Below are 26,241 nucleotides of genomic sequence, written 5' to 3' on the forward strand. Positions count from 1 at the left end.
GTCAAGTCAAGCTTATTTATTAAGTCCATACTGTTTGCAAGTCCCTATGATAGATAAGTAAATAGAAGGTACAGAGAGGCCAAATGATTCACCCAAAAATCACACTGTAAGTGACCAGAGATTTTAATCCAGATCTGCCTAATTTCAAACAAAACAAAGCAAAACAAAACAAAAAAATCCCAGCACTTTCTTTCCAAATTCTACCATAGGGAAGGAAGTTAGCAAACATTACTATGTAAGATTTTCAGGAGAACTGTATGTCTGTTTGGGTTCTAGCCCCTGGAGTATAATGGCTTTCTAATATTATGTCACATTTTAAATCATCAGAGCTACCCTTTGGAAAGGATATGGAGGGTTCAGTTAAGTGTTTCTCCATGTGGTGTCTAACAAAGATTGTTGAAGATATGAAGGCTCAAGGCGAAAATTGTAATAAGAAATGACAGTGAAATTTGAGATCGGAGAACAGATAGCACCTTTTCAAGAGTACATCAAACTTGCTTCTTAACCAGGGGTTGTGTGCTGGCTATTTCTGTAAATTTGACTAGTCTGCCTACAAATTATAAAGTCCACTTGGTTCCTCAGATAGGAATGCCCATCTTTTCATTCTTAATTCCCTCTCTACAGCCTTATATTAAAAAAGATCTTGTTTTCTAAAGAGATGCCTAGCACATACTTAAGAATCCTTTTATGTGGGGCGCCTGGGTGGCTCAATGGGTTAAAGCCTCTGCCTTCTGCGGAGGTCATGATCTCAGGGTCCTGGGATCAAGCCCCTCATCAGGCTCTCTGCTCAGCAGGGAGCCTACTCCCCCACCCCCTACCCCTGTCTCTGCCTGCCTCTCTGCCTACTTGTGATCTCTGCCAAATAAATAAATAAAATCTTAAAAAAAAAAAAAAAGTCAAGTGTCTTACAAAAAATCCTTTTATGTTTAATGCGGAGAGGCTACTCATTTTCTGCTAAAATGAAAAGCAGATAAAATTACTATTAGGCCAAGTCTTGTAGCCTTCTGAAATTTTCATGAAGAGAACTATGAGCACCAGTTTCTGCTTTTTCCATGCCTTTCTTGTTTCCTTCCATCTTTCTCACGTAGCTTCATTCCTTACCTCAAATCAGTCATTTTTTTTTCCCTATCCGGATTGTTCGATTTCCCCTGGCAACTAAACAGCTTTTTTTTTTTAACCTTTTTTGAGTCAAATTAAAAATGTCTATTAAAATAGACAAAAGTGTGAGGCTTTTTCTTGTTTCTAGGTTCTAAATAATAGCGAAATTAGGCACAAGGGTCACTAGCTGATCAAGGGATCAGAGTAATAGTTGTGTTTCTAGTCCTCTACCCTCCAACCACTCCTTTGAGCCAGAGCTCATGGGAAATTTTGTAGGACAATGTGGCTAACATCTGAAATCTAACAGGCTCTAAATTCTACCCTGTTGTAGGTAGAGTTTTAGTGAGTGGCTGCTTCAGCAATCCTTCACCTTGTCTTGTTCTTGTTAAGACCAAGACGTTAAATTCAAATTCTGTTAGGTGTAAACACATCCAGAGAACAAGTGCTATGTAAGGTAGTTATTTCTGTGGAGCTAAAAAAATCCATTTTTAAAAAATTCATCCAATCATTCATACTGCTATACTCATTGTCATGCACATGACATTATAGCCTGGTACAAACAGAAACCTAAATAAAGATGCTATTAACATTTTTAAACATTCCCACTCCTAATCTCACAGAATGCACTTCATTCCTCACAGCAGATACAATCTGTGTATTTTTAATGATCTTTAGAGTTCAGTCATCATATCACCCTCTAGTGGAAATAAATAGAAATAGAGAAATACTTTAAAGAGTACACTTGTAGATTGGGAATGTACTGAATAAGTGGAGCCCATCTCTAATCAAACTAAAACTAACACTAAAAATATGCCATAAATTTCCAAGGGGATGCTTTCACAGATCTTCCCAGTTGATAGGTATGTACCATTTCCTTTAAATAGAATTTGCCAAGTTTCTCAGAACTTTGTTCTTTAAAAACATCAGTATATTTAAATGCTTTGTGAATCTTATAATTGGGTGCTAAAGTGAATTTTAGTTTATCAACTTCTTTTCTTTTTTTTTTTTTTTAAAGATTTATTTATTTATTTATTTGAGAGAGAGAGACAGTGAGAGAGAGCATGAGCGAGGAGAAGGTCAGAGAGCGAAGCAGACTCCCCATGGAGCTGGGAGCCTGATGTGGGACTCGATCCCGGGACTCCAGGATCACGCCCTGAGCCGGAGGCAGTCGTCCAACCAACTGCGCCACCCAGGCGTCCCAGTTTATCAACTTCTAATTAATTCCTGTTAGTATAGTTTTAAAAATATTTGTTGACATTATTTTAAACCATAATAGGTCTAAATGTTAATCATGTTTATCTGCACTGCCAAGTAACTAAAGATTATTTTAATTATGGATTTTCATTCTACACCAAAAAACAAAACAAAACAAAACAAACAAACCAGTTTTCCTGTAGAATGGAGAATTAAAAAAAAATTTTAATAGTGTTCCATTGGTTTTTGCCTTATGCAGATGATAAATTTTTCTGAAGCCTCCATAAATAGTTATCCTCAAAATGTTCCTGATGTAAATTGTTTCATATGTGTATAATTACGATGACCTGATCTATGTTAATATTGTGTTTGTTGCTGATGGGGAAGATGGTATGAAGAGGATAAAAGAGTATACTGGATTTTGTTTTCACTTTGGCAGATAATTCCAAAATTATGTCTTAAGCTCTCATCCTTTCCCCAAGCTTCATCTCTCCATTTCCAGCTGTCTCTTGGGCTCAGTGATCCACTGAAAGTTAAAATTACTATTTCTTTCTTCATACCAATTTTTTATATTCCTCCCTGGATTTTCTAGTCTCTGTTAATATCCTGATCGTGTAGTCATTTGGTGGAAAAAGGGTTTGACTTTTTCTTATCATCTAAGCCTATTGGTCTGTGGAAGAGTTTAACAGAGTAGAATAGATCTTCCTTCTATTTACCCCTAGGTGCTTGCTTATAAGATCCAAATTGGAGAGTAAATGTTTAAAAATGTTAACAGCAGGGGTGCCTGGGTGGCTCAGTGGGTTAAAGCCTCTGCCTTTGGCTCAGGTCATGATCCCAGAACCCTGGGATCTGGCTCTCTGCTTAGCAGGGAGCCTGCTTCTCCCTCTCTCTCTGCCTGCCTCTCTGCCTACTTGAGATCTCTGTCTGTCAAATAAATAAATAAAATCTTAAAAGAAAAAAAAGTTAACAGGATCTTTGCTTAGGTTTCTGTTTGTACCAGGCTGTAATACCATGTGCTTGACAATGAATAAAGTAGTATGAATGACTGGATGAATTTTTTTAAAAACGAATTTTTTAGCTCCATAGAAATAAGTAAATACCTTGTGGCCAATGTCCCACTAATGAAGTCAAATCCGTACATGGACATTTGAAGTCTTTCATACTCTTACCATGGTGTTTTTCTACTTGATTTCATTTCCATGCCTCCACTTGCTTTTTAATGATCCCTGCTTCTCTCCAGCTAGCCAGAGCCTTCAAAACCCAGGTCAGATTGCATTTCTATTTTTATAGCTTCTTAAAATTAGAAAAGTCATTAAATCAGTTGTTGGCTTAATGTACAGTTCAATTGGTATTGCCTTGTGACTTTCTGGGTAGGTTTTGTCTTGAATTGACATTCATTTCTTTTATTTTTTTTGAACAGTAGAAATTTGATGTATTTGTCTCCAGTGCTGACTTGGATTGAGAGTTACAATTCACAAATTTTAATGTGAACAATTCTCATTTCACTTCATAAGATGGACCCAGGCTAGACTGTAAGTTATAAATAGGAATACCATTAAGTTTAGATTAAATTTCAAATATTCAATATAAAGAGGAATGTTAATAATACAAGTAGCCATTCTAGAGTAAGACTCTCCTGAGAAGTTAAAATCCCAATTTAAGAACCATGTTGCTAATGATGCAGAAATTAGTCTATTACCATTAACAGTCATCTTTTTGAAGAAAATTTAATGGCAGGAAAATACTTAAAAATAAAATGTTTACTAAAAATGTAGGACTCAAAACTGTGTATACAATATGATCCTGATTATAAGAAATACACATTAACCTGTATATACATGGAAGAAGACCAGAAAGAAACCAAATGTTAAGAATTCTCTCTGAATATGGTTGAGTTATTTCTATTACATATTATATACTTTTCAGAATTTCCTAAGCCTGCTACAACAAGCATATATTACTGTGATTTCTTAAGAAAAAAACTGTATCACCTGGAAACCAATTCTTACTTTATTTAGTCTTTTTGGAATAATGATGCTCCAATGGATGATTGGAAAGGGTCAGTGATGATTAGAAAGGGTCCCTCATAAGGAAGGGCATTATATAGTGATCTCTTTATGAAAATGCAACTGAATATAGTGGAAAAGACAATGAACTCTTTAAGAAGAGTTCTTTGGGTAACCACTTCTTCATATCTCCAAAACTCAGGTGCTACCCTGGCAGTTTTCTAAGGTCAACTTCCCACATTGTTATAAGAGTAACAATTAGTATGATGGCATCTTTTCTTGTTTTTAAGACATTTATTTACTATGTAGCTTCTTTATAGAGTCACTTAGAGTAGCCTTGAAAGCACTTTTGGCTGTCCATTAAAGATGAAAATCATCTATTTCAAAATCTTTGTGTGAGCACTTTCAGTCTTTTAAAATATATTTCCAGAGTGCTTTACCAGGAAGTCACCAGTGTTTTCCCTCCCATCCTCTGTTCCCAACTCCTATTTCTTCAAACTAAGTAATGTATATAAACTGCTTAGGTTTCCCATCCTAATTTTAAGTCTCCTGAGATAGAATCTGAATTGGAGGGAACATTTGAGATCACCAAGTCCAAACCTGTGCCAGTGGCTTTACCAATAGTCTTGGGTTTAAAAATGAAGTCATCATGTAAAAAAAAATACAGTGTGAATTAATGTTTTTAGACAGTTCTTTATGTTGACATCTATTACTTTTCTTTGGTCCTTGTTCTATCTAGAGCAGTTGACAGCCCTTCTTATAAAAGAAGACTGCCATCATATTTATCCATCATCTTTTCTCCAGATTGAATCCCTTCAATGAGTTTTCTAGGGTCACCATCCTTGTTGCTCTTCTCTGTACAAGTTAACTCTTGAACTGCCCTGTCCCATAGTTAGTGTGGTACTACTGGCATGCTGTAGAGCCAGACTGTCAGCTATTCTTATTCTGAACCTCATCAATACAGTGGAAAATAGCATTGATAATGATAATAATAATGATAATAAACCATTTATTAAACACTATTTACTGTGTGCTAGGACACTGTGCTAAATTCTTTCCATACATAATCTCATTTAATCTTAACAGTCCTGATGTATAAGTTCTAGTTTTTATCCCTGTATCAGAGATGAGAAACAAGTGAATAGAGAGGTAAAGTAATTCATCAATGGTCAGTCAACTGATTAGTAGTAGTGGAACTAGAATTTGAACCCAGATCTCATTCTGGATCCAGGTTGCAGTTTTGTTAAAATTTGAAAGGTGGGGCGCCTGGGTGGCTCAGTGGGTTGGGGCCGCTGCCTTCGGCTCGGGTCGTGATCCCAGCGGCCTGGGATCGAGCCCCGCGTCGGGCTCTCTGATCCGCGGGAAGCCTGCTTCCTTCCCTCTCTCTCTGCCTGCCCCTCTGCCTACTTGTGATTCCTCTCTCTCCGTCAAATAAATAAAATCTTTAAAAAAAAAAAAAATTTGAAAGGTCAGTGAAACAGTAATTTTGGGAGGAAGTAGGCTATCAAATAACTCATAAAGCCACCACTCTAACATCTGTTTTCGTGCTACCAAAAGTTAACTTCTGCTCCCATGGCATATTTATTATGAGTCATACCACACTGTATTAAAATTGCTTGCTGCCTTCCTCCTATGCAAGTTCTTTGATTTCTTACTTATCTTGCCTAATAATATTTATCATGTATAAGATGCCCCAATACCTAATAATTTGTCAGTAAATAATTAGTGAATAAATTTTTACATATTACCTATCTTGACCACAGGGATATATATTTTGCATAACAATGGTCAATGTATACACTGTTTTGTATTCCTGGTTCTTGCAACATTTATGTGCAGGTTTTTGTGTAGCCACAAGTTTTTAGCTCCTTTGGGTAAATATCAGCAAGCATGATTGCTGGATCATATGGTAAGAGTATGTATAATTTTGTTAGAAACTACCGAACTGTCTTTCAGAGTGGCTATACCATTTTGCGTTATTACCACCAATAAGTGAAAGCTCCTGTTGCCAGCTTTTGTTGTCAGTGTTTTGGATGTGGCCATTCTAATAGGTGTGTAGTGATATCTCATTGTAGTTTTAATTTGAAATTTTGTAATGACATATGATCAATATCTTTTCATATGCTTTTGCCATCTTTATTGAGGTGTCTGTTTAGATCTTTTTTTTTTTTGCCCATCTTTTAATTGGGTTGATCATTTATTTATTGTTGAATTTTAAGAGTTCTTCATGTATTTTGGTTAGCAGGCCTCTATCATATTGTTTCTTGCAAATATTTTCTCCCAGTCAGTGGCTCATGTTCTCATCTCTTGACATTATGTTTCACAGAACGGAAGTTTTTAACTTTAATGAAGTCCAGGTTATCAGTAATTTCTTTCATAGATTGTGCATTTATTTGGTGTTGTATCTAAAAAGTTCTCACTGTACCTGCCAAAGCCTCTTCTGCATTTTCTTCTGTGTTATATTCTAGGAGTTTTCTAGTTTGTGTTTTACATTTAGGTCTGTGATCCATTTTCAATTAAGTTTTACATGTGTATGTCCAGTTGTAATGGCACCATTTGTTGAACAGACGATCTTGCCCCATTATATTGCCTTTGTTTTTGTGTCAAAGATTAGTTGGGTTTATTTATGTAGGTCAGTTTTGGGGCTATTATGTTCCTTCTTTGTTTGTTTCTCGTGTCCATAACATTTTTCCAGGGTAACTTGCAGAAGTCCTGTTTTGGTAGCTCTTCTCTGTTGAATCACAACCCTAGTGTATAGTGTGGGTAGGTGATATTAAGCAGAGTATGTGCTGAAAAGAACAGGGGGTAAGAAAAGCTGTCTATCTGCTCTTTCTCTCTCACTAGGCATAGTTCTTGGGCTCATCCACTAACCTCCTTGATCCTCAGTTTCTTCACCATTAAACAGGAATAGAGTAGCTGTTCTTACTGCAAAGTATTGTATGGAAGTTTAAATTAGGTGATAAAAGTGATATGCTTTGCACGTGCACCCGAATGTTTATAGCAGCAATGTCCACAATAGCCAAACTATGGAAAGAACCTAGATGTCCATCAACAGATGAATGGATAAAGATGTGGTATATATACACAATGGAATACTATGCAGCCATCAAAAGAAACGAAATCTTGCCATTTGCGACAACATGGATGGAACTAGAGCGTATCATGCTTAGCGAAATAAGTCAAGCGGAGAAAGACAACTATCATATGATCTCCCTGATATGAGGAAGTGGTGATGCAACATGGGGGCTTAAGTGGGTAGGAGAAGAATCCATGAAACAAGATGGGATAGGGAGGGAGACAAACCATAAGTGACTCTTAATCTCACGAAACAAACTGTGGGTTGCTGGGGGGAGGGGGGTTGGGAGAAGGGGGGTAGGGTTATGGACATTGGGGAGAGTATGTGCTTTTGGGTAAATTGGAAGGGGAGGTGAACCATGAGAGACTATGGACTCTGAAAAACAATCTGAGGGGTTTGAAGTGGCGGGGGGGTGGGGAGGTTGGGTACCAGGTGGTGGGTATTATAGAGGGCATGGCTTGCATGGAGCACTGGGTGTGGTGAAAAAATAATGAATACTGTTTTTCTGAAAATAAATAAATTGGAAAAAAAATGCAAAAAAAAAGATGAGAGCAAAAAAAAAAAAAGTGATATGCTTTGCAGATTTTAAAAAGCTATGCAAACATATGTGATCATTTTTATTGTCCTTATCTCCATGTTAGGTGACATGACGATAATTGAGGCCGAGATTTATCCAATGTTGTTCTTTGTATATTTTTTCTTACTCATTTATTGATAGGGTTTCTCTTTCTCCAGTCAAGACATGCATTTTTTTTTAAAGATTTTTATTTATTTATCAGAGAGAGTGAGGAGGAGAGAGCGAGCACAGGCAGACAGAATGGCAGGCAGAGGCAGAGGGAGAAGCAGGCTCCCTGCTGAGCAAGGAGCCTGATGTAGGACTCGATCCCAGGACGCTGGGATCATGACCTGAGCCGAAGGTAGCTGCTTAACCAACTGAGCCACCCAGGCGTCCCAAGACATGCATTTTTGTCCTTGTGATCAGTGAGGGATTCCTTCCAAAATGATAAGAGGTGAACCTACATGTAGATAAGTTCATTATTGCAGATTTCAAGATCTACTTATCATGGAGAAACGCTTAAGAAAGCAAGTTTGGAAAGGAAAATGAGGATATTTTGTTCCTTTGATCTGTCTGTTCTCCTACCAGTGCCACCCTGTTTTGCTTACTGTAGCTTTTAGTGACCTTGAAATTGGGTGGTGTCAGTCTTCTTACTTTGTTCTTCTCCTTTAATATTGAGTTGGCCCTTCTGGTTCATTGGCCTCTCCATATAAATTTTAGAATCATCTTGTCAATATCCACAAAATAACTTGCTGGGATTTTGATTGGGATTATATTCAATCTGTAGATCAGATCAACCTGATCTACAGATTGGGAAGAACTGACATCTGGACAATACTAAGTCTTCCTATCCAAGAACATGGACTCTCTCTTTATGTAATTGGCTCCTCTTTGATAACTTTTATTAGAATTTTGTAGTTTCCCTCATACAGCTTTTGAACATATTTTTTTTAAAAGTATTTCATTTTGGGGGGGGTTCTAATGTAAAAGGCAAAGTATTTTTAATTTCAAATTTGCTGGTTTATTGCTGTTGTATAGGAAAGTGATTGACTTCTGTATATTAACTCTGTATCCTACATCCTTACTGTAATTGCTTATTAGTTCCAAGAGCTTCTTTCTTGATTCTTTTTGATTTTCAACATAGATGGCTATGTCATATATGAAAAAAGGCAGTTTTATTTCTTCCTTCATAATCTGCATACACTTTATTTCCTTCTGTTGTTTTACTGCAGTAATTAGGACTTCCGTACAATGTTGAAAAGTAGTAGTGAGAAAGAACAACCTTGCCTTATTCCTGATCTTAGTAGGGAAGTTTCTTACCATTAAGTGTAGTATTAGCTGTTGGGTTTTTGTAGATGTTTATCCAGTTGGGGAATTTTCCCTCAATTTCTAGTTTGGTAAAAGCCCTTCTTTTATTCTTTTAAAGACAATTATTATATGTATGATATATATAAAAAATAAAAAACTTTCTCATTTCCTTCCTTGTTTCAACCCTACTGTACCTCAGCAAGAGAGGTTTGTTTGGTATTTCTGGGCATAGAGGAATTTAGTTTACTTTGATACCTTTGCTTAAGCTTTTTCTTCATTTTTTATTTTTATTTATTTATTTTTACTTAAATTCAGTTGATGAATGTATTATTAGTTTCAGAGATAGAGTTTAGTATTCGTCTGTCTTATATAATACCCAATACTCATTACATCATGCACCCTCCTTAATGTCCATCACCCAGTTACCCCATCCCCCCAACCCTCTCACCTCCAGCAACCCTCAGTTTTTTCCTATCATTAAGAGTCCTTATTTTCCTCATCTTTTAAATATCTCTTTCACTCTATGGCCTCTTGCAAATGTGTGTCCTCTTTAGGATCTATTTCAAAGTTCACCTGCTTTAAGAATATTTCACAGATGGGGCACCTGGGTGGCTCAGTGGCTTAAGCCTCTGCCTTTGCAGGTTATGATCTTAGGGTCCTGGGATCCAGCTCTCTGCTCAGCAGGGGGCCTGCTCCCCTCTGCCCCCCGCCTACCTCTCTGCCTACTTGTGATCTCTGTAAAATAAATAAATAAAATCTTAAAAAAAAAAAAAAAGAATATTTCACAGAACTCTGAGCAAAATCTGTATCTCCATTAACTCCTGTTCTTAACTTATATTGTGGTAATTGTAGTCCGCTTTTTTCCTAAAATTTGTATATATTTAGATTGTTGATAGACATGATTCCTAAGTTTCTCTTCTGTCTTACAGGACTATGTACTTTGCATATAGAAAAGCTTAAAAAATTGAATTGAACTTAAAGAAAACAAAACCTTTTTGTATTTTTGGCAAACCTTGGTTTAATCATGTTTCACTTACTGTGAACCTTTACAGGTTTTTGAACCTAAGTATAAAACTTTATATTTTTAGATTTTCTAGTTTACTGTTTTCCATTGGGCCTCCATTCTCACCAGTTTTCATTTGTCTCCTTCTTTACAAGGTTCCTCCTTACCAAGATTATTTTGTATTAAGATTATCTCTTCTAGCATTTTCTTTGTCCCTCCAGGTTTGTAGTTCTCAGTGTGTTTGTATCTACATCCAAATAATTAAATCAGTGATATCTTCAGTGAGGAAATGAAGGCTAGGTTGAGACCGAAGGGGTAGGTAGGCATTAGATAGTTTTGTGGGAGGCTGTAAAGAAATGAAAATAGGGAGTCATAACTTTGAATAGTGGCAGAATTCTTTTTCTTTCAAAATTTTATTTAAACTCAAGTTAGTTTATATATAGTATAGTAATAGTTTCAGGGGTAGAATTTAGCAATTCATCAGTTACATGTAATACCTAGTGCTCATTAATAGTGGCAGAATTTTTAGAAATAAGTATAGAGAGCCTTGCTAGGTGACTATTTGAATATATTGCAGGTATCTGTGTGGGTTTATATTGAGCAAATTCATTCACATTTTCTTTGTTTATATTTTTTCTTAATGGTTTACCAGTAGCTGATTGGAACATTAGAGAGTTATTTCCAGAGTTTCCATGCCATAGGCAACTTAATCTTTTCTTGCCAGTTAGAGGAGTGATCTTGATGCCAAGTATAGAAACTTCACAATATCTTCCTATAGTTTGTGACGTTTTAACTTGGAAATATTATTTCCTTAATGTTACATGAAGTGAATGACAGAGCAAGGAGTTTAATTTTGCTCACAAACCATTTTTGCTCATATACCATTTGCTCATATACCGTTTGTCATTTTGCTCATATACCATTTGTCGCCCCCTGTTATTTCCTCCCACAAACTCCAGTATATAGGACAATATAAATCTTAAAAATGTTTTAAGAATCTGTAATAAATGTGGGCCCATTTTGAAATTAGAGTTTCACCAACTTTAATTTAGACAGTAATATGATTTTAAAACCTTTCATCAGTGATTACAATCCCTTTTTTTTTTAGATTTTATTTATTTATTTGACAGAGAGAGACCGGGAGAGAGGGAACACAAGCAGGGGGAGGAGGAGAGGGGAAAGCAGGCTTCCAGCAGAGCAGGGAGCCAGGCTTGATCCCAGGACCCTGGAATCATGACCTGAGCCAAAGGCAGACGCTTAACGACCGAGCCACCCAGGTACCTCAGTGATTACAGTCTTAAGAATCTTATTAACAAGATTCTTTCCTGCTTATAAGTCTACTCTTTACTTTGACTCTTATCCTAAAATTTCAGTCTCATCTTTGATCTATCTGCTCAACACAGTTTTCACTCCATTTCTTTGCTTTGGTTGCTATAATGAATCTCTTATCTATAAATTATAATAAAGAGAAAAGCCAGGTAGGTTGAATTATAGAAGTAGAACATAGTGAAAAGAAATATGGTTAGAGAATATAAAATAGGTGTGTTTTAAATACCAAATTTGTAGTCATGACACTATTTTTTTTTTGTTTCTTCATTGAAAATTGCTGTAAATTCAATACTCTTAAGTTTTAATTGAGAAATGCTAGGGTTTTTATTTTTTCTTCTTAGTGTTGGAATTTTTTTTTTTAAGATTTTATTTATTTATTTGAGAGAGAGACAGTGAGAGAGAGCATGAGCGAGGAGAAGGTCAGAGAGTGAAGCAGACTCCCCATGGAGCTGGGAGCCCGATGTGGGACTTGATCCCAGGACTCCGGGATCATGACCTGAGCCGAAGGCAGTCGTCCAACCAACTGAGCCACCCAGGCGTCCCGGAATTTTTTTTTTTTTTTTTTTTTTAATGAGAAAACGTTCAAAAGCATCTCAATTCTTTCAGTAAATACTCTGAAAATGGGTAGTAGTTCAAAAGAAGGCACAGAGAAGTAAAGCCACTAGAGATAGAACTTATTTAGGTTTTTGCAGAAGTAGTACATGAGTATGTTTAGCATATTTAGTAAATCAGAGAAAGTATTTTTTACTATGACATATCATATAAGAATTACTTAAGAATTCATCTCTTTCTTCATTGAACACTAGAGGGCCATATAGTACCTTATTGTTATTGATAGAGGTGCTTTTAACATATTTAAATATATTTAGTAATTGCTGGTCTCTCTTCTACTTGTGTTCCGGTTTACTGTTTCTTGCTCAGAATTTGAAACTAATATTTAATGTGGTTATCTCTGCATTGATATGTGAGATACCTTTGTTTTTAAACCAGCAACTAGTAAGTATACTTAAACACTTTTCTTCATTTTGCTGTTGTAAAAAAACAATGACAATGAAAAGTGAAGAGTGAGTGAGTGTTGGGATAAATGTATATATGTGCACAAACTTACTGTGCTTTGAGTATACAAGAATGCTTTTAGGAAATTGCTCAAGTATCTGCATATAAATGCAATAAAAACCAAAAGCCTTGTCATTGTTAACTGCTTGTGACTTCCTCAGCATATACCTGAGAAAAGCATGATTCTTCCAAGCTGTCTTATCCAAATTTCTTATTGTGTAAGCATTTAGGTTATTTTGCATGGTGTAACTACCTCAGCATCCTGAGCTAGAAGATGATTGTTCTTCCTCAATTTCTTTTGGTTGCTTGAGTGAGGAAATGAAAAATATAATCTACAGGGTCCAGATAGATAGGATGAATGAGTGTGAAGAAAGTCGTAATAAGAGCCAATAAGATTGTTTAGGCTCTTATGAACTGTGGGATATGTTTGTGTGCGTGTACGTATGTGCATCTTCTTAAAAAAGTGTTAATATTCAGTTAAAAAAGGAAAAACATTGTGCAGGCTCCAGAAAAACTGGCTTTGAGCTACATTTAACTTATAGACTACTACTGATCTTTTTGTCTTCTTTTTTTTATTCAATTATAATTAAGATACTGATCTTAGGTGCCTTTTAAAGAAGTTCAGTGTCTAAGTAGAAACTTGGTTAAATTTTTATGTCTCCCCTTGATATACTTTAGAGAGAACTTGTTAATAATTTTTATATTATGTTTCAGGGCAAAAAATAAGGATATTTTCTCTTTACTATTTTTACTGTTCTTTTTGTGATTAGGTTGAACTCAGGGGAAACACACTGTTATACTTAGAGAAGAACCTGTAAGAAGATCATATGACAGACAGGGCAGTACTACATTTAAAGACTTAAAAGGACCTTATCTTCTGAGTCTTCCTTAGATTTGCTAATTTTAATATCTTAAATCATTCCTCAAATTAGTACTATAATGAAGTGATAGAACTGTGGTCTTTAGCTCTTTTACTGAGAATGTATTCCTGTTAATAGTGATGAGTTTCTTTTAAGTTTAAAAATCATTGCTATGTAAATGGTATTCTTTAGCTGTGATGAAATTATATTTTCTTTGTGTTTGTTGTTTTTTGTGTCTGTCTAGTTTTCTGAAAAGGTTTATTCCTGAATTTTGACAGATTGACATGAGCTTACATATTAAACACTGAAATTGAATTCTGATTTTTTTGTTCAGGTAATGAAATTAGCTATTCATGGCATAATCTACTTGGCAAATGTTATGTGGTCAAGAGTGTAAAACAAGTAAAAAAAGAAATAGTATCTGGTTATGGTGAGAGACATCTGAACTGCTTCTTCCTTGAGAAAGAGAAATGTTAGATGCTATTGATGAAGACATTAAAGTATTATCTTTTTAACATGTATCTGGAGAAAACCTTGTCTTACTAAGTTTAGCAATTATGATTGCACCAAAAGAATTGCCATTTTCCTTCTAAGATGTACCACAATTTAATACTGACCTTTATGGGAGTGGAAGGGAGGAAGGTGTTGCATGTAACATTGCTATGCTAGATACCTACATCCACCGTAAGGGTATTTCATTTCTAAAAGGTTAATGCAGGAGGGGGGCAAGTACAGAATTGAGCATATGTGGTATTTTACAAAGGTAAAAGATCACTTTGATTTCCTCAAAAGTCAGAGGGTTTGGGAAAATCAGGTTAGTATGAATACTAAAAACACTTCTAGACTATCATTCACCTGTATTAAAACTAGTTCCCATCAGTGACTCCTTGACCATACTGAAATGATTTTCAACCAGAAAACTTTCTTAAGCTCACTTCCCCATATCACAGTTTATAGGAGACACAAATTTGATAGATAATAAGAGTCAGAAAAGTAATTTAAATGAATGTAATTGACTAAACATAAGATCCAGAGCATCTCTAAAGGGGGTTATTGCGGAAATTGCAATCCTGATACTGCCATATTTTCCAATTCCTGAAAAGTCACTGGAATTCTGGAATTTTTCAATATTTTGTATGTTGATATCCAAGTTTTTCAGAAGCATTTCTGTAGGCTGGTTTGACCTGTGAACCACCGTTCTCATGAGACATGATACAAGGAAGAAGAGTGTGCTGATCATCACTCATTGTATATGCAAATAGTTTGCATCCAGTGCAGATCCATGAAGGGCATGGAGTTGTTTGGAGTAGAAGTGTAACATTTACATAGCACATTAATGCCTTTAATTGGTGACCTATACTGGTTTTGGGTGCTAAACTGCCAAATCAATTGGCTTCATTTTAAAGAAATGTGTGTCCTAACTTCCACAAGGAATTTGAGTTGGCCTGTATGTAGGAGAAACAGAATAAAATGATCAAATGCACATGAAAATTGGTACCAGGGAAAATATTGGAGGAGTAGACTATGAAGACAAAGCCAGGAGAAAAGATAAGGACTGAATTATGATGAGATGGCATAAGCTGTTAACAGGATAAGGTCGACCACTCATAGGGGTCTATACCTGTATATAAAGTGTAACCCTAGACTAGATGTGTTGGAAACATCTGGAGTGCTTATTAACAGTGCAAATTGCTGGGTTACATTTCAAAACTACTTAACCGAATCACCAGGGTTGGGATGTGCATTTGTAATAAACTCCCACGTGATTCTAATATAGATTAAAGTTTGCAGAACATTGACATATTACTTTGTCTCTCTCTTTCCTTGTGATGAAATTAAAAGGATATGCTGAGTCCTCTCTGGGGAAGAGAAAACGTCAGACAGACAGACAGACAGACAGACACACACACACACACACACACACACCCGTCAGACACACACACACACACCCTTTTCCTAATATTAAATAAAGGGAATTTCTCACATGGGGCTTCATGAATGATTGAGTAGTCTATGCCCTCAGTAACTATAACAAATGCAAATAATTATGAAGTAGAGATTGTGATATCTGTAGTCAGACTGTGAAGTTTTCAAATATTAGCTGTTACTGCATGGCAACTTAACCTCAGGCAAACTGTTAACCTCTCTCGATCATAAGGATGGTATTAGTATTATCATCAGTAGTGTTATTGAGAGGGTTCAATGAGATAATATCTGTAAAGTAGTTAGAAAAGTGACAGTCCTTAATAAGTATTAGTTGTTATTTTTTGTAAGATTTATCATCATAATGTTGTAAGATTATACTAAAACTAGCTTACCTAACTATTCCAGTCTATATAATATGCTATGCAAAATATCTTTAGTTCCAAAGATACCTACTGTCTTAGGTTGAAACTATTACACTGATTTTTGTCTACAACACTGTAACCTTTAACATAGAGTCCAGCTGTTTGGTGGTGTGAATTTCATCACTGCCAACCATGGAACACTTTCGTAATTCTGACAGGTTTTTTTTTTTTTTTTCCTTCTAATTGTTGTTAGTGCTAAGCCTAGAAGGAATTTGAAAGAGAACCTAAAGCAAATTTTGGTAGTGTTGGGCTTTGAGTCCTCATGTGAAAATGTACAGAAAAGATGGAAATGCTAGTTCTATAATGATACGTGCCCTTGAACTGAATAGCCAGAACTGGAGTAAATACAAGGGAAGATTCTCTTTAGTGCTTCTATAGCAATCCTAGAATTACTGCTTTAATACTACAAGAATACCTAAATTTCTCACAGTTAAGAGATGATTATAAATAAATGAAAGTAGTCATTATGAATGGAAGTAAAGTCAGGTTGACTTTTTATTATCTCTACTTAGGATGCATTTTAGAGAACACATTTTGTAAAATGTTGGTATCGCTACTAGCTGTATCTGATATAGAATGCTAACTTGATTCCTCCTAGTAGTAAGAACCGTCAGGGTAGCATCTTGCATGTAAACTTTAATTTCTAATTAAGTAAAATGTAAATAGAAGAATGCTAATTGTTTTTATAGATCACCAGGGCTAAAAATAATGTATAAGGTTTTTTTTTTTTTTCATAAAAGGATTTGCTTAGTTCAAATGTACCGTGTCATTCTGTTCATTTGGTCTTTGCTGATGTTCTTATTAAAAGTAGCTTCTCCGCTTACTGTTGCTTGTAGAGGCTGCTTTACTTCCAAAGTGAAAAATGCTTTAATTTTCTGTTTTTGGTTGGTCTTAAGTGAAAATTTGTGGTTATTGAAATTAGATGCAAATGGGGAATGAAGTATAATGAAAGTACTTGGGAATTTGGGAAGTAAGTTCCAAGAGTTATTCATTTGTTTAGCTACAGATGTTGGTTTTATATGTCAACCTTATAAATTTGGTTTTCAAGAATGGATTGTTTTTACTTTACCAATATGCTACCATCTGTCTTATGGTCTAATGAGTGAAAACTTTAAATATGCCGAGGTATGTCTGTAATGTTTATCACTCACAGTTTCAGTTTTCAGGTGTATTTCTTATTACTCTTTCACTCTGTTAACTGGTATAGAAATGAAGATTAAAGTTTTAAGAGAGACTCATTATTGTGTATCACTTAGATATCAATAATCTTATATTTAATTTTTATGCTTTTTCACTCCATAACAGAAGATTGCAAACTGGTATCTTATATAGTTTTTTTTTTTTTTTTAAACACATTTAAATTTGTTGCCAATATTTAAAAATCTGGAGAAGAGTTCCCATAAAACACTGACTTTTTTCTTCTGGAAGTGTGTTGTATCTGGCTTTACTTGTCTTCTGTACTTACTAAACAACGATCATTTGTGCCTTTTAAATGGGCTTTCCAGGACTTAAACCTGCCCTGTTTATCTTCATAATCCCTGCCTGCTTCTCTAGTCATTGGACTTTGCTTAGAAAGACAAGCATGATTGTAGGAAATCCAGAAATAAGTTTTCATTTGTCACATATCAGACTAGTTTGGATATAATTTCACATCAGCATAATATGTAACAGTTTATTAAGTTTATTATTTAAACAGCCAGAGATTTGTTTAATACCTCACTTCAAATGGATATTATCAAGGTGAGAATTTGTCTCCAAAACTTTTCCACCGCCAAATACCCAGATTTTCATCCTGGATCTCCTGTTATCCTTTCCATTCTTACTAAGTTTTGGCGTTTACACTCTACTTAGGATGACCATTTATCATATCACAAAAGTAAACCAGCGTTCTTAGAGCTCCTTGTCTTGTAAGATATTTCGGTTATCTATTGCCACCTAAACAGTCACTCCAAAGGTTCATAGATTATAACAAATAAGTATTTTATTATTTCTCATTGTTATTGTAGGTTATGAATTTAGGAGGGACTCATTAGGGCATTGCTAATTCAGGGTTTCAGTCAGATGGTGGCTATAGAGGTGAAAAACAGGGCTTTAGAACAGATGGGGGCTGGCCAAGAATCTTTTTTTCTTCATATAATCTCGGGATTTCTACATATGTGGTCTTTCTACTTGGGCTAGTTTGAGTTTCTTCACAGCATGGTGGTCTCAGGGCAATTGGACTACTTAAAATAGGGCTATCATTTGAATATTTCGGTAGGTAAGGTGAAAGCTGAATCTCCTTTTTATGCCTATCCTAGGAAGTAACTTAAATGTTCTTTTTTGTTTGAAACATATTCCACTTGTCAGTGGAAGGAATATCAGAGTACATTGTAAAAAGAGCATATAAGATGAAGGATACTGGGGCGCCTGGGTAGCTCAGTGGGTTAAAGTCTCTACCCTTGGCTCAGGTCATGGTCTCGGGGTCCTGGGATCGAGCCCCACATCAGGCTGTCTGCTCAGCGGGGATCCTGCTTCCTCCTCTCTCCCTGCCTGCCTCTCTAACTACTTGTAATCTCTGTCTATCAAATAAATAAATAAAATCTTTAAAAAAAAAAAAAAGATGAGGGATACTGTTATGACTTTTTGAAAAACACAGGAGGTCATAATATCTTTGCTCTAATAACTCTTTTTTTTCTTTTTATTTGGACTTCATAAAATTCAGGCTCATTAAAATCGGTTCCATATATAATATATGTGTCTTACAGAATACTGTATTTCTGTTATCTAGAACTCAGTTATCTGGCAAACTTACATACCTGAAACATATATAATAAAAAGTAAATCTCCAAAGGAGATAACAAAGTAACACCACTAAGTTAAGCTTAACTTATAGAATAGAACTTATAGTACGGAATAGATGTTCTAATACAAAGCATGAATTTAGAAATTAGACATCCTGGGGTAAAAATCTTAACTTCACTGCTTCACAATTCTGTTGCCTTGAGCAATTTTTAAAACCCTTCTGAACCTCAATTTCCTTGTCTGTAAAATGTAGGATATTGATACCTCCCAGTCTTTTCATGATATTTAAGTAAAATAAAGCATGATTTACTAGGAACTCTGTCAGTGTTTAAACCTTCCCCCATATCACTGCACCAATCTGAAGTAATGCATCGTTTTTTTCTAAGCCCTAGAGCTGCAAACTTGCTTTACATCTCCTATTGGTCTCTGATAGTCTCTTAGCATCCCTGGACTTCCTGCTTCCATCCTGAGATCTTTCTGTTTCAGGCATAATCAAGAATTCAGGTATTGAGTCTTATTTTCTTAATAACCAGTTAGTTTCTTGTTTAACTTCTGCTGTAAAATTAATGTTGATGTTTACTGGTGTATTTTGTTCGATGTATAATTTTGACAGTGTAAAAGGCCAGGGGTATCAACTGTCAGCCCATGCAAGAATGAAATCTGTATGTGTCTTTTTGATAGCTTAATTCTAAAAGTATTTGCTGTGCTTAATAACTCCTTGCTTAAATTTGATGCTGAAATAAATATTAATAAATGAATACCAATGAATACTTTATCAATATTTGCAGAAAATTGCAATTTATGAGTATTTAATGAATATTGATAAATCTCACATGTTCTCATAGCATGTTACTGAGAATTATATAAGTGAAGTTGTGGAACTATGTTCATTTCACTCAAAATAATTGTTTTTTATTTATAATTATGTCAAAACTCAACAGCGTAATAAACATAATTATCTCCCCCCATTTTATTTTTTAAATTGTCAGCATTGTCAAATACCTTATATTTCCATAGGTTCAGCCTTTTATTTTTCATAGGATAAGTTCTTATAATGTTTTAAACCATTAATTTGGTGAACTTCCTGCATTGTAGCTCAGTTCAATTTGTTTTAAACTGTATTGAAAAACCACCTGCATGACATTATTATCATTATTATTGTTAAAAGATTTCTTAGTATTATGTCCTTATTTATGACTCCCTAGCTCACACTTAGAATTTTTGTAGGAGACATAAATTAATAAGTAATACTGACTTTAACTGAAAGGTTAATGAGCCTTTAATGCTTAAGCTTGTTTAGAAAAGTAACTTAAATGATGGACCTTAAAAAACTAATATAAAGAAAGTTTTTGTCTCCTTTCTTAAACCTCATTTTATTTTGAGGATTGTGAAAAATGAAGTTGCTTTAAATCCTTATTTTGTCATATGATGAGGTTTTTGCATGACTGAAATACCTGTAATTACTGGGTAATTTTTGTCATAGTTGACTTCAAGGTATAACTATAATAATCATCAACTAAATTCTCGGTGAGCAGCTGTGTAAGACCAGTTTAACAGCTGGGGTTAACTCAACACAGACTGTAAGAGTTAAACTTAATCATGAGGCAAGGCATGTTAAAGTCATTAAGGACTTCATACTGGGCATTTCTGAAATACTTAAAAAATTCAATCCAGTAGTTGGATTTTTTTTTTTTAATCTCAGATATTTCTTTAAATGTTTAATGAAAGAATGAGGAGAAGTATCATTTTAGTATAACAAAGCTCTAAGACACAAATACGGGAGTAAAATCCAAAGTTTATAAAATTTATATTATACAGTATATTCTGATGTCACTGTTTGGCCACTATGGTAAGTATGAAAGAAAAAAATATAAACAAATTATTATGGTATAGTATGGAATCAGAAAAATCCTGAGATATTTTTCTTGAATCATTTTAAAAAAATAATTTCTGCCTGAAACTTTTTTCCAGTGAAAAATATTTTCTTACTGTTATAGAATAGTAGTGTGTATATATATATTTATTTATTTATAGCAAAGGGATAAATGTCTGGTTTTTTTTTCCAATTTATTTATTTTCAGAAAAACAGTATTCATTATTTTTTTCACCACACCCAGTGCTCCATGCAAGCCGTGCCCTCTATAATATCCACCACCTGGTACCCCAACCTCCCACCCCCCCCAAATGTCTGTTTTTAAAAGGTATACACAAATGAAGTAGTGAATTTCTTTTTACATGTTTTATAAAACTGTAGCTATACTATTCACCAAACTGTAATAAAGGAAGGCTCACCAAATTGACAGTCCAACACTATTGCAAGAAGGCTCTATACTTGGTACTACTGGAGCTGACATACACTCTTAAAGCTGCAAGGGACTTCATTGTCAGTCATCTAGTTTGGTCTCCTCATTCTGGAAATCTGAAATCTGAGACAAGTGAAGAGACTTATTTAGGGACACTGGTTAGTGGTAGAACTGAACCTAGTACTTAAAATTCACCCAGGATTTTTCGTATGATGATAAATTTACCTGGAGTATGAACTCCAGTTAATTTGCTGAGAGTTGATTGAGGTAACAGTTTAGTCAAGAATAATGTAGTTGTAAACAAATTTAGTTGTAAATAAGCTAATAAGTAGTTGGGATTTTGGGATCATAAAATTTCTGGTGTACCATGGGGTAGTTTTGTCATCATTTTGAAGGACTTGTTTGGTTGGATTTTCTCTTAGTTTTTATAACTTTATTTTTAAGCCAATTTTTTTTTTTTAAGAAATAACTGGAAAATTCCAGCAGAATTCAGAAAGAACCTAGATGTCCAGCAGTTAGACAGTGACTCTATAAATCAAAGCAGTTACAGTACTTTATGTAACCCACTATTGTAGCATTTTTACTTTGACAGTGTAAAAAATACATACATTGATATTTATACATAATGCTTTTATTTCACAAATGCCAATTACCAGGTCACATTTTTATAACACTTGTATAAACTGTATGTGCTATTTCAGAACCCAGGCTAGTTTCTCTTAAGTACTAAGGGGCTGCCCTTGGTGCCCAGCTAAAGAAAATTATCAGTCTCCCTTTATCCGTGGAGGAGTTACATTCTTTTCCAAGACCCCCCGGTGGAAGCCTGAAATCCTGGATAGTACTGAGTCTTATAAATACTATGTTTTTTCCTATATAAACATCCATATGATACAGTTTGATTTATAAATTAGGCACAGTAAGAAATTACCAGCAATAATAATAAAATATGAACAATTATAACAAGATACTATAACCAAAGTTATGTGAAAATGGTCTCTCTCTCTAAATATCTTATTGTTCTGAACCCACCTTTCTTGTGATGTTGTAAGAAGATAAAACACCTACATGATGAGGTGAAGTGAGTTGAATGTCGTAGGCACTGTGTTGGAGCATTAAGTACTCTTGACCTTCCGGCGGTATGTCCAGATCATCTGCCTCCTCAGTTGAACATGGTTAACTGAAATGGTGGATAAGGAAGGGACTACTTACTGTACAATAATATGTTATGACCTGTTAAATGTATATATGAATATAGTATCTCGTGTTCATTATAGTTGGAAGTTATAATCTTTCTTAGTGCACACTTTTGAGTATTTAAATGTCTTTTAGAGGGGCATCTGGGTGACTCAGTTGGTTAAGTTTCCGACTTGATTTTGGCTCAGGTGCTGACCTCTGTGAGGTCAGCGCAGCATGGAGCTTGCTTAATATTCTCTCTCTCCCTTTCCCTGTACCACTACCCTTTCCCTCCCTTAAAAAAAAAACAAAAAACAAAAAACAAAAACAAAAAAACACCACACACACAAAAAAAACTTATAGAACTTTTTAAGGAATCATTTTTTAATCATTTTGAATGTTTTTAATTTTAATAAAATGTTTCTTTTGTTTGCTCTATGCCTTTTTTGGATAATAACATTTTATTTTTATTTTTTTTAATTTTTTATTTCTTCATGTAACAGAGAGAGAGATCACAAGTAGGCAGAGAGGCAGGCAGAGAGAGAGAGGGAGGCAGGCTCCCTGCTGTGCAGAGAGCCCAATGCAGGGCTCGATCCCAGGACCCCGAGATCATGACCTGAGCTGAAGGCAGAGGATTAACCCACTGAGCCACCCAGGCACCCGGATAATAACATTTTAAAAGCAATGCCATATATTTATATTTTTCTTTCTTACTGAATCTGATGATATTTTTGTTTCTACAGTTGACCAACAATCTTGTTTGGATTTATTATATTTTTTTGCAGTTTTAAGTAATACAGGCTTCACCATTTATCATTAAGCCAAGAAACTTAATTTCTTGATTTACCATTGTTTTCCTCTGTTTAAATTGCTCTATCTTTGTACATGGATTGCTTAGGCTGAGAAGATCTTTAATATTCTGGTATCTAAGGTGTTAGGAAAGATGGGAAAAAATGACTGAGAAACAGAATAATCTTTCTCACTCTGTATTCCTGAATAAATGAGTATACTTTGTAATAATGAATTCCTGTCTCAAAAGAATATTAATTCTGACTTATTTTGCTTTAGTAGTAGTCTAATTTTAAGCATCTGGAATTTTTTTTTTTGTTTCTACCTAAGAATAAGTTAAGTCACTTGTTTGCTTAAATTCATAGAAGTAGTGAATAGTACTGTGTTTAAAATGACATAGGCTGATATTCTCCCTGTCAGGAGTATTTGGTACGAGACTTTGAAAACTCTTGGTATAAAATCATTCATACTTGTAGGTAAATTTATCTTCAAGTGAGTTGTTTCAGCTGAATCAGGAGTAGTTTATGAAATGGAAAATCTTTATGCTGCTTGTATGCTGTGGCCTTTGGCCAAGAACAGTTAAATACTAGCCTTCTGTGTAATAATGAATGAAAGAAAAGGTAGATATCCAGAATATAAAGCTGTAAATCTTTTTGTTGTCATTAGAGAATTGGAAAGTGTGGGACTATAATATGTTTAGAAATACTAAATTGTGGGTATTTGGTGCATTAGCATTTATCGATAGTCATCTTTGACTAGTACAAACTTTTAGAAGAAAGAAAATCAGTAAGTGGTCAGTGGGCAAAATGCCTTATAGAGATCTTCTCTTTACCACAAATTCCCTAATGTTCAGTTGTTGGATAGATAGTCAATGACATCTGGAATCTTAAAAGACACTGCAGTTTAAGATATTACAAATTAATTTTTAGGTAAAATTGTGACAGATTATGGAAGCCTTTGTAAAACTTATAGATGATTATGTTTTAAAATATTTTAAAGTTATTACAGATGGATTTTAGAATCTCTGCTTGCTTTCCCAGTGACTTGTAAAACTCATACTTATTACAAAGCTGTATGTGATTTTTTATCTTAATGTAGCAGCAGCAGCAGCAGCAGTATTAGTAAGGGCAGCTAATACTACTGGACACTTACTAGATAGGAAGCATTAATCTGTGTGTTTCACTTGCATTAACTAATTTAATACTCATAAAAGCCTATGAGAAGGTTTTGTATAGGTGAAATTGAGGTGTAAAGGCATTAATTTAAGGTCATACTACAAATAAGTAGTAGAACCATGCTTTGCATGAAGGCAGTTTGGTACTAGCGTTGATGCTCGTACCGACTTATATTACACTTCATTAATATTTGTCAGTGTCATCTTAAAAGGAGTTCGTTCGTCGGTTTTGCAGAGTTGCAGCTTGGGAGAGGGGGTTAATAAGAGTATCTTAACCCCCAAATTAAACAAATAATCATATTTGTTTAAAAATATGATTGATACTGAGACTTAATTCTTTCTTGAGCCCATGGAACTAGGTGCATTTTAAAGTTAACAATTAGGGTTTTGTGCTTTGTCTATGATTTCATTTCCCTCATTGACTGGGATTTTCTTTAGTATTTGAAATTCTGGTATTCCGAATGTTTTCATGCTGATTGAGAACATTGCTTTAGAAGTACTGTTAACTTAAATCCTTCAAAATGATGAAACTTGGTAGTACACACTTTTGGAAATCAGTACTCTTCTTGTTCAATCACGAGTAATGTCCTTTTTAGAAATCTAGTGTTGCAGACACATAATCAGATTTAGCATTAGGTTTGCTAGAGTTGCAATGCTCTGTATTATCCAGTTGAGGGCAGTTATTTACTGATTTAAAAAAATGACTTGAATTAGAATGTCACTATGTGTTTACCAGAACTTGGTTATCTGCAAATAGCCCTAGTTTTACTCCAATGATAATTTCTTGAAAATGAAAAATTAATTCTACTTCATAATATTTTATGCCTTCTTATAAGCAGGGGAAAGAACATGGTTCATTTTAGTTTTAATTTTCTCAGTTCAAATTATTTTTTTTTAGTCCCAAATCTTTTTTTTCCCCCTCCTTAAGATCAGACTCCAAATTGATTAGAGAGCTTCATACCTTCCTCATCTTTAAACTATCTGCATGTAAATACATGTAACTATAAAGTTCTTTGAGGACTTTAAGATACAAAATTATAATTTTCAGTATGTTATCCTTATTATTGGATTAAGTGAAAGTTAAGTTTGGAGTTGATCTGTTTCATTTATTTTTCAGTGCAGAATGAGTATGTTAAACTTGTGAAATATAGTGTATTCCTCTGCTATTTCTGCTTTGAAATACCACATAGTTTATATCTTCTTTGTGGTTCAGAGAAAGGAATTTTGAAGATTTAATTAACTGATTTCAAAGATACCACTGAGAATTTTTTTGAGAATAAAGAATGTCGGTCTACATAAAACTATATGTAATATTAACAAAGTAGATACTAATCATTGCTTGGAGAAGGGGCATTCCAGAGCTACTGCAACAAAAGGATTTTTCTAATAAGGAGTAAAGACAGTGTGATTTGAGAAAAAGTGTTAAGAAATAAAGTGAGCATCAGAAGAGGAGCTGAGACTGGAACAAGCTGGAGACACCCACCCACTCCCTTACTGGGGCTGTACACTTGCTGATCTTAGATAACAGCCTCATCTTTTTTTTTTTAACCATATCAAATTAAAGATTTCCAGTATTCTCTCTTTTATCCCTAGATCTCTGTTGTGTGTTTTTGTTTTGGTTTGGTTTTTTGGTGTTTATGGTTTGTAATTATTTACTTTTTTATTGAAATAATTTTGTGGCTAAAATATCCATAGCATAAAATTTATCATTTTTTTTTTAAAGATTTTTTTTATTTATTTGTCAGAGAGAGAGGGAGAGCGAGCGAGCACAGGCAGACAGAGAGGCAGGCAGAGGCAGAGGGAGAAGCAGGCTCCCTGCCGAGCAAGAAGCCCGATGTGGGACTCGATCCCAGGACGCTGAGATCATGACCTGAGCAGAAGGCAGCTGCTTAACCAACTGAGCCACCCAGGCGTCCCAAAATTTATCATTTTTTAAAAAGATTTTATTTATTTATTTGACACAGAGAGAGAGAGATCACAAGTTATGAGAGACAGGCAGAGAGAGAAGGAGGGGAAGCAGGCTTCCTGCGGAGCAGAGAGCCCGATGGGGGGCTCAATCCTCAGTGTCCTCTGTGCCGGGACCCTGAGATCATGACCTGAGCCGAAGGCAGAGACTTAACCCACTGAGCCACCCAGGCACCCAAAATTTATCATTTTAACTGTATTTTAAGTGTATAATTCATTAGC

General features: G+C 34.9%; 1 protein-coding gene across 3 annotated transcripts in view; it reads left to right on the forward strand.

The window, feature by feature from the left end:
• Positions 1-26,241, forward strand: part of FBXW7 (F-box and WD repeat domain containing 7) — a 230,031-nt gene that overhangs the window by 136,706 nt on the left and 67,084 nt on the right. The window contains exon 3 of one of the 3 annotated variants that reach the window (XM_044224870.1): positions 19,002-19,024. The exons of the other annotated variants lie outside the window; for them this stretch is intronic. Within the exon in view, the coding sequence (XP_044080805.1) occupies positions 19,002-19,007 (6 nt within the window). The 3' untranslated portion in view covers positions 19,008-19,024. Of the gene's footprint in view, positions 1-19,001; positions 19,025-26,241 lie in introns of those variants that run through there. 3 annotated transcript variants of the gene reach the window in all.

This window comes from Neovison vison, chromosome 11, assembly GCF_020171115.1.
Source record: "Neovison vison isolate M4711 chromosome 11, ASM_NN_V1, whole genome shotgun sequence".
NCBI classification, from domain to species: Eukaryota; Metazoa; Chordata; class Mammalia; order Carnivora; family Mustelidae; genus Neogale; species Neogale vison.